This window comes from Chinchilla lanigera, unplaced genomic scaffold, assembly GCF_000276665.1.
Source record: "Chinchilla lanigera isolate Chin_1 unplaced genomic scaffold, ChiLan1.0 scaffold00067, whole genome shotgun sequence".
Lineage (NCBI taxonomy): Eukaryota > Metazoa > Chordata > Mammalia > Rodentia > Chinchillidae > Chinchilla > Chinchilla lanigera.
Window position 1 is genome coordinate 12,100,147 of NW_004955468.1, and position 15,442 is coordinate 12,115,588.

At 40.6% G+C, this 15,442-nt stretch overlaps 2 protein-coding genes across 3 annotated transcripts in view; one reads left to right on the forward strand and one right to left on the reverse strand.

The window, feature by feature from the left end:
* Nucleotides 1–10,902, reverse strand: part of Copa (coatomer protein complex, subunit alpha) — a 48,107-nt gene extending 37,205 nt beyond the window's left edge. For both annotated transcript variants that reach the window (XM_005400207.2, XM_005400206.2), the window contains exons 1-5: nt 10,766–10,902; nt 6,599–6,712; nt 5,861–5,934; nt 3,970–4,050; nt 1,859–1,935 (exon numbers count right to left, since the gene is read on the reverse strand). In XM_005400207.2, coding sequence (XP_005400264.1) covers nt 1,859–1,935; nt 3,970–4,050; nt 5,861–5,934; nt 6,599–6,712; nt 10,766–10,805 — 386 coding nt within the window. In that variant the 5' untranslated portion in view covers nt 10,806–10,902. The remainder of the gene's footprint in view (nt 1–1,858; nt 1,936–3,969; nt 4,051–5,860; nt 5,935–6,598; nt 6,713–10,765) is intronic.
* A 29-nt stretch (nt 10,903–10,931) lies between these two features.
* The window catches only part of Ncstn (nicastrin), a 15,327-nt gene continuing 10,816 nt past the window's right edge, over nt 10,932–15,442 (forward strand). Inside the window, exons 1-2 of the mRNA XM_005400205.2 lie at nt 10,932–11,118; nt 12,304–12,408. Coding sequence (XP_005400262.1) covers nt 11,034–11,118; nt 12,304–12,408 — 190 coding nt within the window. The 5' untranslated portion in view covers nt 10,932–11,033. The remainder of the gene's footprint in view (nt 11,119–12,303; nt 12,409–15,442) is intronic.

Here is a 15,442-nt window from a genome sequence, read left to right on the forward strand (position 1 = left end):
CACTTGAGATGTTAGTAAGAATCGCCTCCTCAGTGTTTTATAGCCGTGACGAGGAGGAGGCCAAGGAGAGAAAACAAAGAGACCAAGAAAAAGCATCTGCCTTTGCTGCAGCACTAAGAGAAACAGACCCTAAGTCTGATTCTTAGGGCCCCAAGAAGAACTCGATGACTACATTCATCTGCTACTGCTGTCAAAAGCTAGGCTACCTCAAGTAGGACTGCCCTAAAAAGCCCCCTGGGCCATGCCCTGACTGTAAAGGTGACCACTAGAGGTCAGACTGCTCTTTGAAGTGAAGGCCCCAGAGCTCAGACCCCTCCTACCAGCTGATCCAACAGGCATGAAGGGGCCCAGGGCATACTCTGCCTTCTCCCTCTGGCCAGACTGTCACCTCCACGGAGGAGCCCCAGGAAATCATGACTATAGAGAAAAAAGTAAACAGCTTATTGCTGGACACTGGTGCTAGTCTCTCAGTCCTTCTTTTCAATCCTGGCATTCCTTCCAGCTGTCACAACTCAGTGAAAGGAGTCACTGGTGAGGAGGTAATACGCTGTTTTTCACAACCCTTAGGCTTTAACTACTTGTTAGATTTTTCTTGCATATCTCTGTTTTCCTGAGAAATCACTTTGAAGATACCAACATGTATTACAGCAGCCATTGATAATTTCCAACCAATCTGTCCATAACTCTGTAATGTTTGTATTGTTCCTATGCTATTCTGTAAATGGATGTATGTTTATTACTATGTATTTCCAACAACCATTGAGAATAGTAGATGATTATTTAATTGATCACTCATGTATAGCTCCATTTGTTTTCTCTAGAAACCACTTTGAAGATACTAAAGTATAGCATAACGATCATTGATAATTTCCTACCACTTTTGTCTGTAACTCACTATTATTTGTCTATTTGTTTTCCTGAGAAACTATCTTGAAGATACTAATAGGTAAAATAACAACCATTGATAATTTCCTACCACTTTGTCTGTAATTTGGTAAGTCCCCCTATTACTATGTTATCCTTCTTTCACTCTTTAAAACAAAAAAATAAAAAAATAAAAAAATAAACTTTTTAAAAAACTCTAATGCGGGGCTGTGGATTTAGTTCAGAGGTACAGCGCCTGCCTGGCAAGCGCAACATTATGGGTTCGATTCCCGGTACCGGAAAAAAACAAAACAAAAAAAAGAAAGAAGAAATAAAAAACCTCTATTGCTTTATTATTTAAATATTATTAATTTTAGGAGAACTAAAACTACACAGCTCTCTAAAGAAATCTGAAAATAAGGCCAGGTGTGGTAGCACATGCCTGTAATTGCAGCACCTGGGAGGCTGAGGCAGGAAGAACACTATAAGCTCAAAGCCAGCCTGAGCTACATAGTGAGTTCAAGGTCAGTCTGAACTGTACAGTGAGATTCCAAACCAAAAATAAATAAATAAATAAGAAAAATAAATGGAATCTTAGTAATTTATACTAGAAATTTCTGATAGGTCATCTTAAATGGTCTCTAGCCCTTCAAAGAAAGTTCTATGAGAGCTCCAGACCCAAACACAAAGTAAGATTCATTGTTGGCCCTGACTAAGATTTTATGGAACAGAACTCAAAAGCAACTACAAGTTTTTGACATATATTCTTGTTCTAAAAGACTAGCTATATGAGTTCTTCTCCCAGACTTATGCACTACTGAGATTGTCTCTATGTTGTATTATTTTTACTTAAAAGCATCCTACAAATATAATCAGTAACTAATCAGCAGATATCATCCACTTAGGAAGGGAAATGATTATTCTGAAGGGAAGTTGATTATGAAAACCCAGGGAGAATTAAGACTGTTTTTGAGGCTTCTGCCTCCAGCTTTACCAGACACAGGTTCTAGACTGCCAGTTCCATACTCGAATGGTCTGATCGTCTGAGGCACTCAGAATCCAAGGATACTCCTGAAAGATATTTTAGATAAAGACTCTGAATATTAAATAAACTAGTTTCACCAAATTCCTATAACTATTTTTCTCTTTGGGGAGCATTCTTTGCCTACAACTTCAGCTACATCAGCAAAAGGGTCGCTACTTCTCTTACGAGGCTAGCTGTCATTTCCTCCCACCACTCTACCAGCTTTTGCCAACTTAGGTCCTCTCAGCTGTACGACGTGAGAACAGACATCAGATAAGCACAATAAACTCTAAGAGGCATAGAATAGAGTACACATTTAACTTTACTTTTATATATTTACATTTGTGTATTTATACTGCAGCGAGAGGATCACTGCAAGTTTGAGGCCAGCTTGGGCTATGCAGGGAGTTCAAGGTCGGCCTGGACCACAAAGCAAGGTCTTGTCTCCAAAAAAACACAACACAATAAAACAAAAAACACTGAACTCCATAAAGGGGGAAAGAACCAGTTAAAGAGTAGTACTAGGACACACAATGAATGACAAAAATGACATGTACCAAACTGTTCTGGCTGGAAAGGGGAGAGTCACAAGGCAATTAATACTGACAAGATCTAGCTCGCATGTTCAGTACCAAAGAAACAAAGAGGAACTGGGGCAAATTTTTGCATTAAAGTGTACTAGACACCAAATTTGACAAGCTTCAAAGCAGTCAAGTGCCAAGGTATATGACTGTATTTACATATAATTAATCTTATAAACCAAGATCCAGTGAAAGGTTCTTCTTCTTTTAACTCTAGGACAGTGGGGGTGAATATATGGTCCACATGTTATTGGTTTTTCTCTTAAGACAAAAGATGTTAACATATGAGTTGTTTTTTCTAAACTAAAACCTCAGCATTTCACTGCAGTGCTGGCACTTTGTGATAAATAAGTGGGTTTTAGGCTGCAGTTTGGGCACTCATCTCTAAAAGGTCTGCCCTCGCTGCTCTAGAATAACACCACCAATGTATAGTGTGACTTCTTCCTGTCAGATCATCCACTGTCAAACCATTTTCAAACTTTACTAACCAAAGCAAGAAGCATCACATAAAGATAATTTTGCCTTTTTGGAGTCTACAAGGTCCCTGAGAAAAGTACATTTTTTATTCAGTTTTATCTCCAATGGTTAGCCCAGGATTTAGCAAGTATGAGGCACAGATTTAAAAAAAGAAAGAAAAATATATATATATGTAAATAAAATAAAATGCCTTTACTACCCAGGTAGACAGCAACTTGTTCTACACAAAGGTCTTCGGCAAGTGCTTTATGGTAATGGCACGTAGTATCTATCTAATAAATTATCTTATTGAACACCAGTTATTCTCAAGTATTTCAGTAGTGATTTTCTCATTCTCTCCTACCCTAAAAATTTTTAATTTTATAAAGGAAATAAAGTATACTTAGCCAGAAAATACTTATTTTATTATATTCTTTCTAACTTAATTCAAGAGACTTTGTTTACAGAGTCATATAATAGAATGCGTTAATTTTAATGGCACAGAATTACAGACAATTCTAGCCAGGTTGGAAGTAGATTCAGATGTTAGAAGTCTCCAATCTGTAACTCCTTGTCTAAGTCTACTATGTTACCTACGAGATCAAAGAAGAGAGTAAACCTGGCTAAGGAACAGGCTCCACAAGACCCTAAAATCCTAAGGCAGAGAGACAGGATTGTTAATACTTTAAAATGTTTATTAGCTCATCCAAACAGCATCTTAGCTTAACCATCCTCCAGACATACCTACCACTTACCAGTAACCCTTTACATGGAATTAGCCTGCAAACTTTTGCTGGCACAGCAATGAAATGAAATCTCTGCTTTTTTAATAGAGAAACAATAAAGCTCATTGAATCCAGTTAAATTAACTTCAGTATAGTATCATCCTGACTTCTTCCTTTTACAGAAAAGTCAACAGACCCACATCCGAGAAGAGCCACATCAATAATGTAAAGTTATCAAAGCATAAGTTCTAGAGAACAAATAGTTTACTAAGAGGAAATGAAAGCATGCACCCTAACTAGCGCCATCGTGGCTACTCACATGATGAAAAAACGTAGTGCGAATATAATCCAAGTGACCAAGCAAGGTGAAAAGACAGCGCCGAAGTTTGTAATTCCAAACCTGCAAAGACAAATCCAAATAAGGCATAGCATAAAAAGGTTTTGAGTTTCTGAAAGACTCAGGTTTCTCAATGAACAAGATTAGATCTATATTTTGGCATTTCTAAATAGGTAGGAACCATGATCAGGAGTCTCGTTCAACATGAGACTCTTTCATAAAGAATGAAAATATAGGTGAGGTTAAAAAAAGTGGGGGCCAGGAGGTGATGGCGGTAAGGTTAGGGAAGAGCTAAAGATAAAATGATAGGAAGCGGAATGCAGATATAGCTTTGTGATACAGCGCTAGCCTAGCACGTACAAGACCCTGGGTTTGATCCCCAGCACTGTGAAAGCAAACAGATGAACAAATTATAGAAAGATGTCTCTTTCTTTGCAGAGATTTTTGTTTATGTTTTTAACACAAGGCCTTGCTACGTTGTCCAACTGGTCTTAGTTCCTGGGGTCAAACAATCCTTCTGCCTCAGTCTTTCTAGCAGCTGCGACTATAGGCACATGCCACTGTGCCTGGTCTGACAAATCATGTTAATAGCAGAAGACAAGACACTTACTAATGATTCAGTTAACTTGTCTTCTCAGTTTAAATACAGATACCACTACTGTACTTTACCTATTACCTTAACGAGCAGAACAGATCCAAGCCTCTAAAGAGACATTATCATGGCATTATCATAACTCCTAACTTGGTTCTGTACTTAATTTTCTGCAAAGAGACTTGAACTCTTTACTATGAAAATACTACACTGCTCAGGCTGAACTAAGCAGAGAAACAATAATATTCAGATATTAAGTTGAGTTAAATACTAATATATCAGACATTAATGGCCACAATTAAAAAAGACACGAAAGGCAGGATCACAAATGTAAGAAAGCTCATCTTCCTTGTCCAGAAAACCCCACAAATCCACAAAAAGGAGACATCAGATGCTTTTTTTCCCTTTTTTTCTCTTTTCTTTTTGAGACAAGGTCTTGCTCTGCAGTTCAGACTGGCCTTGAGCTCACTCTGTAGCCCAGGCTGGTCTCAAACTTGTAAAGATCCTCCTGCCTCAGCCTCCCGAGTGCTGGGATTACAGGTGTGCGCCATCATGCCCAGCAGATGCTTTTTATTCTAACTTCAATTTTCTTAAAATGTCATTTTTAAAATTTTATCTGGGCCAACTTGTTATTATTTTAATCCTTTCTTAAAAGAAATTTTATTTTGTAAATGCCAAAAAAAATTAATATCCTTTTCTTCTCTTTTTTTGAGACACGATCTCCTCTGTAGTACAGGCTGGCCCTAACACTCATGAACTCACATCCTGCCCCTTCTCACCTTTTTCCAAGTTTTATTCCTAAAAAGCTAATTAGCATTTCTCAAATGTATGTAGCTATGTCATGCCTATCTCCATACCTGGACTATTCTTTTTATTTTTCGTAACTATCACATCACTCACCAAACTGCACTTGCTATTATTCGAGTATCTGTTCATCTCCTCTGTTAGAATAAAAGCTCCTTGAGAACAGAAGCCATCTGTTGTTTATTTTTTCTTTCCTTTTTTTTTGGTACCAGGAATTGAACTCAGGACCTTGCATTTGCCAGGCAGGCGCTTGTGCCATTGAGCTATATCCCTGGCCTTCTTATTTAGTTTTGAATTCCAAAAAAAGAATCTGGTACACAGATTCTTTCAATAAATGTTTGCTTGTACATGCTCTGGATAATGTTAAATTCTAATTCTGTAGGAACAAGCCGCCTTGTCTTTCAGTCCCTTCCATAATTGCCACACCTTCCCACATCCTTCTATCCTTTATTCCCAGTGACGACAGACCCTCTGTACCTTAATCTTATAGTCATCTCCTCCAGAGACGAACAGAGGCTGCTGCTTATGGAAGTCAATGCCTCGCACTGGCCCTAGAGAAGAAGGAAGATGATGTATGTTAGAGACAGCTACTCTCAAATCTTTCAAATCTCTAAGGCAGTGATGGCAAACCTTTTAGAGATCAACTGCCCAAACTGTAACCCAAAGCCCACTTATTTAGCACAAAGTGCCAACACTGCAATTAAACCTGAATATCTGATGCTCAGCTGCTGGAGCAACTTGGCTCACATGCCAACCAAAAGGACACTATGTGCCCACTGTGGCACATGTGCCATGGGTTCACCACCAATGCTCTAAGGTGATTGCTACTGAGGATTTTTCAGTTCTCTCCCCAAGAACTAGGTATATTTTTGTCCACTCATTTATTTATTTTTGTTAGAGAGACAGGGTCTCACTGTTTTACCCTGTTGGTTTCAAATCCCAGGGCTCAAGTGACCAATCCATCACAGCCTCTCAAATTTTGGGACCACAGTTATGCACCACCACATCTGGCTTCCTTTCTATTTTTTTTTTTTTTTTCAGTATATGTTTGTGATACATAATACATTCATCTTGAGAAAATGGTATACATCCATATTACATCTCCCTTCCACATTCATTAATCCTACAGGAATCCATATCAAACAAGATATAAACTACCCCTGAAAACAATGAAGACTTATATCCCTTTTAACTTCCTGCTAGAAACTATCTTACCATCATGTTCATCAAACTTGTCAATGAGGGTGCACATCCGATAGTCCCATAGCTGGATGACCCCATTGTGTAAACTGGTCAGGATCCAGGGTCGTTTGGGGTGAAAACTGAGCCCTATGGGGCAGGAGGAACAGAAAATTATATAAGCTAAGTAAGTCCCACAATGTCACTTTCTGTCAATTCTGATAAGAAAAAGGAATACCTAGGTTAATTGTAGGTTCATTCATTCATTTAATGTACTTGATGACTTTTTACTGGATGCCAGACATTGTAATTTTATGTTGTTATGTGCTGGACTTTTTTAACATTATTACCATTATCATTTATTTTGAGACTCAGTTAACAGACAGTAAAAACAATAGAAGTAAATGAACTGACCAATTTCCTTTATTGTTGCAACATGTTTTCTCTTTATTAGTACAGTTTGTAGTACATACTGTTTACATTCTTTGTGTGCAGTTGACACATGCACATAACACATCTTAGCTCCTTCTTTCACCTCCTATACCTCCCATCTCTCTCTGCTCCCTCCATCTCTTGATCCCCTTCCCCTTTAGAAAGATCTATCTTCCTACTTCCTATTATCCATCTTTTATTTTTCTCTTTATTTATACTTAGGGTTTCTCATATGTGTTGGTTTGGGACTTATTGTTGCAAGGGAAAACAATATAATACAGGACACATATTTTATATGATTATTTATAATAGTCACCCAAAGAACAATATACAAAGAGTGCAGGAAATCTGTCCACACACTAAGACCAAGGAATTCAGCTGAGGGCCTGGATCCTACAAAAATGTCCTGCCTGAGTCCAGCTGAAGACCTAGACCTCATAACAATGCCTCCCAAGAATCCAACTGGAGGCCCAGAGCCCACAAAAATATCTCATGCAGGCCTGTTTCACGGATCTGCGCTGCGAAGGCCCAAAGGAGAGTGGATCTGCGCTATGAAGGCCCAAAGGACAGTGGTGGAATCTAGGAAGTCTGTGCCAGCAGGATAAAGGATCCATGCTAGATGGCTGAGGGATCTGCACTGGAGCATGAAGCGACGCTCAGAAGAACCAGAGCTCCTCTGAAAGGCACCACAGCCATCCTCAGCAACAGTGAGGTCCTGAGCTCCTCCGATGATCAAGATGATTGAGTTCCCGAAAGGAAAGCTAATGCAGCAAGCTTCTGCTGGACACCAGCAGTGTACCATCTTCCCCTTGGGAGCCAGGAAGTGATGCTCAGAGTGAGGACCAGAGGTCCCCCAAAGTGAACTGAAGCTATTCTCAGTGCCAACAAGGTCCTGAGCTCCTTGGAGGATGAAAATAGCCAAGTTCAGCAGGAAAGCCAGCATGATGAACTCCTCAAACAGAACCAACAGCTCCTTATAGCTTCTACCAGCCCCAACAGCCTTTCAGCTCCCAACAGCCTCTCCTCTGCTCCCAACAGCCTCCTTCTTCTTCTCCAGTTCTGCCTCTTATGCTGCTGGCAACAATTTCCAGGTGGGCCTCCCACACCCAGCACCACGCTGATTCAGTTCATTTGGGAGTTTTAAATTTTTTGCTTTTTATTTTATTTTATTTTTTTATTTCTTGGTACAGGGAATCAAACTCAGGACCTTGTGCTTACCAGAAAGTCACTGGTGCCACTGAGGTACATCCCCAGCCCCAGAGGTTATAAGTTGACCACCAGTTGTCAATCCACTACATCATATAAGAGAAACCATGCAATGTTTAAATTTCTGTGTCTGATTTATTTCACTTAATATTATGGTCTCAAGGTGCATTTATTTACCTACAGATGACTCAAGTTTTTTCTTTGTGGCAGAATAGTACTTCACTATATATAAATACCCTATTTTTTTAGCCATTCATCTGTTGATAGACATATAGGCTGCTCCTAAGATTTAGCTATTATGACTTGTGCTACTATAAACATGGGCTGTATGTATCACTGCAATACTGTAGTATGTCTTTAACTCTGTAGGGCAGGTACCTAGAAGGTGAATAAATAAGTGTTGGACTTCTACTATATTCCTTTAAATATTGCTGGGCTTTTTCTGGGGTGCAGTTAAGTTACTTAGAATCAGTTGATCATTTTGAGGTTTGCTTTAAAGTTTTGTTACAGTAGGTCCATAGAGCCCTTAATTTAGGTCAGTGATGGAGAACCTTTTAGAGTTTTCAATGATACAAACAGCCCATTGTGGCACACATGCCATAGGTTTGCCACCATTCATCTAGGTCTAATTTGGAACTACTACTAATGTCCTGAGGTCCCTTATAGGACGGTCTTAACATTAGGAAGTCTTTCCATTCTGCCTAGTAAGAATACAAACTATTTTCAGTCCTTTGTGAGATCCAGGTATTGTTCTCCTTTCTCTTTTTCCATGGTTCTTTTCTAAGTTTTGGATAGTTTTGTCACATGCATGGGCAAATCAGTACTCAGACAAAGGTGTGAGGTAACCCCTGGCAGAAGTCTAGTGCTCTCTCTGTTCAACTATCCTCTTCTCTGGTATTTTGCCTAGCAAATTTTAGCCATCTTTGCTTTCCTGAACTCTAAACTCTCTCCTCGGCTAGTCCATAGGGCTCTTTTCCCTATTCTTTCACTGCAGTCTGGAAACTCTCTAGGCAGTAAGCTAAAACAAATATTTAAAAATAAATAAATAAATAAAATAATTATAGGACTCATTTTATTTCCCCCTCCCACCAATTACTTCCTGCACTGCTTGTTATACAATCTTTGAAAACCTTTGCTCTATACATTTTGTTCAGCTGTGTAGCATTTAATGCAAAAAGGTAAATCTGGTCCTTGTTAGTCCATCATGACCAAAAACGGAAGTCCCCACAGCTAACAACTGCTAAAAGTTTGGAGTGCATCCTTTAAGAATTTATTAATGGAGAACTCAAGGATAATAAAGGTCCATTTCAAGCACTCAGGTCCCAGAAATTCCTTTTTTTTTTTTTCCAGAAATTCTTAATGGTACACTTCACAATCAAGTTTCCCATGAAATTTAGAAATTGCTCAAAATATAATTCTCATACTAAAATATGTTCTCATACTAATAATGCTACAGTGACTGGAAACAGAAGAATAAATGTCAGGAGCACAGCCCCCAAGAGAGGAGGGGCTGGGAAACTGGGAGCGGGCCTAAGGGGCCTCCTCAAAATCCAATTTTTGAGCTAGTGAGTCCAGCCAAGCTCTGTAATACAATTTCCATATACTTTCTCATTTTAATTCTCTCTGTAAGAGGATGCTAACTACCCTTATTTTAAAGATCAGGAAATACAGATCTAGAGATATTTATTTAGTGCATATTTTAGGACTCCAAAACAAGCCCTCCTGACTCCAAACAACAAGTTCTTAATGACTATGTTGAATCTTACTAAACACTCCAGATGTATTTTTCCAGTTGTCATTGGACTTCTCTGCTTTTTTCATTTTAACATTTTGTTTGTTTGTTTGTTTTGCCGGTACCGGGCATCGAACTCACGACCTTGCGCTTGCCAGGCAGGCGCTGTGCCGCTGAGCTAAATCCCCAACCCCTCATTTTAACATTTCAAGAAACTACTGCAATCTCAGCCAGTTGCCCTCCAAAACAAATTACTAAAATTTATTAGCTGTTTATCTGAAACTCAAAGCAAACTGGGTAGTCTGTACTTTATCCGGCGACTCTATGAATCTCAGACTTGGGGACGCAGGCCTCAACGCACTATTCCCGATAGGGAATAAGGTTCCATAGATGTCGAGACGGTGGTCAGGCCTCCTTACATTAAGTAACCAGTACACTCTCCGAGAAAAGCTACAGTGACTGAGGTCAAGACTCAATGCATAGGGCTTCGCCATATAACACAATCACCAAAAAGCCAAAAGGCCACAGGGCTTTGGAAACAGAAGAATAAATGTCAGGAGCACAGCCCCCAAGAGAGGAGGGGCTGGGAAACTGGGAGCGGGCCTAAGGGGCTTCCTGCGGTGCAAGAACCGATTCCTACGTAAATCTAAGCCCCAGGGCACACAAAGAGGCGAGGACTGCAAAGCTGCACGCCAGGCCTAACCTCCCCGGTCCCCCTTTGGGTCCGTCGGGTGGGCCCAACTAGCCCGGCAAGTCCACCAGTTCCTTCCCGGTTACAGCACCACCCACCCCTGACGTCCAGCCTCCATGTTATCCCCTTTCTTTTCCACTACCTTTGACCCGCGCGCTCTTTGTCTCGAACTTAGTTAGCATCCTCCAAGACTATGGCTCCGACGGCCGATTATCGGGTCCACCACTCCCTGCTGCCTTTCCCAACGCCTCCACGTCAGCTACCCCGGGCCACAGCTCCCGGAAGTGCCGCCACATAGGAACTTCCGGTCTCTGGAGCTCGGCGCCACAGAGACGGCGGCAGTGGTAGCCTAGAGAGGCTGCTAGCCGACTGGAGCGGGGATTGAGGCTTCCGCTCGACTGAGAGGCAAGATGGCCACGGCTGGGGGCGGCTCTGAGGCTGACCCGGGAAGTCGGGGTCTTCTTCGCCTTCTGTCGTTCTTCGTTCTGCTGGCAGGTGAGGCCTCCCCGCCCGGGAGCTCTGCTCTGTAAGGGGAACCCTCCGGATCTGCCTAACCGCAAACGCCAGCGTTTCCCTTTTGGTCCTCGCTGCCCCTCTGTCCCCTACCCTGTAAATCCTCTTTTTCTTTCGTTCCCATGACAGAAGTTCCCCCTTTCCCTGGACCTTCATCCTCCTCCGGCTGGGCAAGTCGTGTCACTTCATTCCTTCCTCCAGGCCGCTTTCCGGATTTCCAGCCTGATTCTCTTCTACTTTGTTCAGATGCCTCATTTTCCATAGAGCCCCAGCCACTCCACCCACAATCAAAAGGGACAGTTGTGAAAGTTCAGCTTTCTTCCCCGGGTTTAGACTTTTTGAGGCCAAAACAGCCTTGTTGTGTAGGTGCTGTGCGGCACATAAAAGAATCCTTATTCCTTCCTGTGTTTATTCCATAAACTCGTGTCTTTGTCTTTCATCAGTAAAGTGAAACTAAGGTAGGTTATGGGTACTCTGAAGTAGTGATTCAAGGATCTTAGGGCTTTTATAATGTGCATAGGTGTTTCCTTACACACATTTATTTTCTGGTGTGTGACTTTCTAGTTGGTTGAACACTAAAATGTAACCGTGACTGGGCTGTCCCCTAAATTCATTTTGTTTTTGAAGATCCCCAAAGGAGAATCTATAGCCGTCTCACACGATAGTATGCACAAGTGCCTTGCTGGTGTTAGATGAACTGAACAGGTGTGTGGCATAAGGTTTCTCCCAGTTCTGTTCAGACTCTTGGGAAAAGTCTCAGAAATGCGGTTTTTATTGTTATTTTTGTAATCTATATTCTTAGGGCAGTGGTCTTTTCTCAACTAATTAGTAATATACCTACAGGGTAGAAGAGCAGAAATGTGATCATGCATGCAGCCAGAATTTAGCACATCTAAGATAAACACCTTTATGTTGTCAAATCAAGTGTTCTCTCTTAGCTTCACTGTCATTTGTTCTCCATGGAGTCTTCTGAGTCACATACCTGGGTGCTTTGTAGAGCATTTATCTGTTCCAATAATGTGTCTAAGAAGTGGAAAGAACTTTTCCCATTTTAGAAAGTACGATATTGAATGATTTATCCAAGCTGTGAATCAAGCCAGTGACATTAAAGAGGCAAAGTGTTAAGTATCTCTTGGTTTCTTCTAACAGTTTTTATCTTCTGATTAGGTTTGTGCGAGGGAAACTCTGTGGAGAGAAAGATCTACATCCCTTTAAATAAAACGGCTCCCTGTGTTCGTCTGCTCAATGCCACCCATCAGATTGGCTGCCAGTGTGAGTTGAAATTGTAATTTGTGTTTGTGACCATTGATATTCCAATTTATGCCCTAGATACTAAGAAGGATCCATGCCCTGCTTAAGCATCTTGGTGCTCAAATTAGACTGTGAGTAGGAGGTGATAGAGAACCATCTGTCAAACCAGCAAGCTAATTAATAAGAGCTAACATTTAGTAAATTCTACATACTAAGCTTTTTACACATGCATCTCATTTAACCTCCACAGTGCCCACAATTATTTTGGTTTTACAAAGGATGAGACTGAGACTTGGAGAGTTTGAGTAACTTTCCAGGATGATGTTGGTAATGAGTTATGAGGCTAGGATTTGAACCCTGGTCATCCATGTTCTAAGCCAGGATTCTTAATGATCCTCCCATACTGGAGAAGTCTCATATTCTGTGGAGTCCATTCATTGCACTCTGAATATCCTTTGGGAACCAAAATGGGCTTCTTAAAGTCAACTAGCTAGTTGACAAGAAGGCATTGATTATCCCAAGTAGTTGCGAGAATTAGTGAAGAATTTCTTTTTTTTTTTTTTGAGACAGGGTCTCCTTGTGCAGTTCAGGCTGGCCTTGAGCTCACTTTGTGGCCTAGGCTGGCCTCGAACTCACAACGATCCTCTGCCTCAGCCTCCCGAGTGCTGGGATTACAGGCATGAACACCATGCCTGGCCAAGAATTTCTAATTATGCTTTGTAAACGTGTTTCAACATGGAATGCCACGACACCAGGGTTATAAAAACTATAAAAATCACAGAGGGGAAAATGTTGTGATCAGAAAGCTGAATCAGTTTGCTGCTTAAGTTACTATCTTCAAGTATTTGGTCTTCTATGGACAGTAACTTTGTCAGAATATAGTTTTGTAAGTAAGCAGGAAAGTTGGGGTCCGATCTTGGCTTCTTTATCATTGAATTGATCACCTCTAAATTTCAGTTTAACTCTGTACTCATGGTTGGAATAGTTTTGCACAAAGCTGAAAGTCAGTCTATCTTTTAATAGGTGTTTATTGCTGATGTTGAATAAATAGCATGGTCTTAGCAAAGTACTCTATGGTTGCCTGAAACCTTTCAATTTGGTAAGCATAAACTCAGTTATTGGAAAGTAAGAGACTTACTCAGGGAGATAGTTAATAATTTTTCTACCCGTTTTTTCCTGGAGCTATACTGTATGTTAATTGCCTTATATTCCTGCTGCATGGAGCACTGGGAATGGGTAGGTTGGTTCCAAACAGTGATAAGTAGTTTTTGTTGAATCTAGTTTTTTGGGGATGAAAAAGTCAGGTCCAGAGTGGGCTGAGGTAGACTGCTGGACGTGCAGGAATCTTACTGTAACTGCAAAAGGCCAGGACCCCATCCTTCTGGAGCTGGGCTCTGAAAAATACCCTTTGGAAATGAGTCATTCTGCTTCATGTTCTTTAAGTAGCCCTGTGGGAGGCAAAGCAATAGCCTCTAGAGATGAGGAGTACAGAGAAACGAGGGGAGGGGCTGGACTCTGGCCACTTCCTCATTAAGATCTTGTTTCCTTTTCAACCTACTTAGAAGTCTTACTTCATCTTATCTGTCCATTCTTAGCAGGCTACACCCTCTTTAATTGGAGTTGCTAGCATAATAAAACTGAGGAGAAAAAAGAGATCCAGATTTGATTTTTCATTATAATAACCTGTTTCTATTAGGTCCTTAAAGTGCTCAAAGAGAGCTATGTGTTTAAGTTTCTTCTTCCTCTCTACTTCCCTTTTTTTTTCTATTCCCACTGTACTTTCTATTCCTGAGGCAAGGAAGGACAGAAAAGGTGCTTCTCACATAAGGTCCAGAGAAAGTAAGCAAGTTACTGAAGACTACACATTTAGCTGTTACCAGATTAGAGTCCACGTTCCTTCAACCAGTATTGTAGCTTATCTCTTTCCTGTCCTTCCTAGAGCTGAAGTTACATACTTTTCTTTTCTCATGTTTTAAATGCTATGGCAAGGAAGGTTGTTAGAACTTCCATTGATACCTGGATCTTAACTAAAGTTGTTCCACATTCTGCTATTCCTCCATATTTTATCACCATTGACGTGAACTTGTTAAGTATTTACTGTTTGTAAGCCACAGTTAAATGTTGGGAGCCCTGCATTCATGTGTAGATTTTATCAGATGCCATGGAAGAAAAATTTGGCTTAGCTAGCAATTAGGAACTTTTACTTGTTATACATATTTTGGTGCCTTGGCCTAGAAGCACAATTCACATGCCTGGCTCTATAATGAAGAACTACACGTGGCTAGGCATGGTGATGCATGCCTATAATTCAATTACTCAGGAGGCTGAAGCAGGAGGATCACAAGTTCAGGTCTAGCCTGGGCAACATAGGGAGACTTTTTCTCAAAATAAAAAATGAAGAAGATTGGGAATATAGCTCAGTGATAGAGCATTGGCCTAGCCTATGTAAAGCCTTGGGTTCAAGCACCAACACTGCCAAAAAAAAAGAAAAAAATAACTATATGTGGTATGTTTTGAAAACATGTGTCCCTGGGTCCCATCTTTAGTGATTTTAATTTAGGGGATCTGAGGTAACGCCCAAACTTCTGTATTCATTGAAATTCTGTAAGGCTTCAGATGTGGTTCATTGGTAGAATGTATGAATAGCATTCATAAGGTCCTGACCTAAATCCCTAGTGCAAAAAATGAAAAAACCTGCAAAGTGATTCAATACATAGTTGGGGTGAGCCTTGCTGCTCTAAAATAATTTGTGAATATCATATCTAGTCTTAATAGAGTAGACTGCTAGGGACACTCTGGGATGTCTGTACACAGATCTCTAGAGACTTGAGGGGTTTTGCTAAGTGCCTCAGTGTGTGTAGAATTTGAGACATTTTGGACTATGGATCATCTATCCTCTAGAACAGTGCTTCTCAATCTTTGTCACATCATGAGATGCATAAAAATGTTATTTGTGACCGAACATGGTGGTGCTGGTGCATGCCTATAATTCCAGCACTTGGAAGGCGGGGGCAGTAGGATTACCACAAGTTTGAGGCCTACTTGGGATACATAG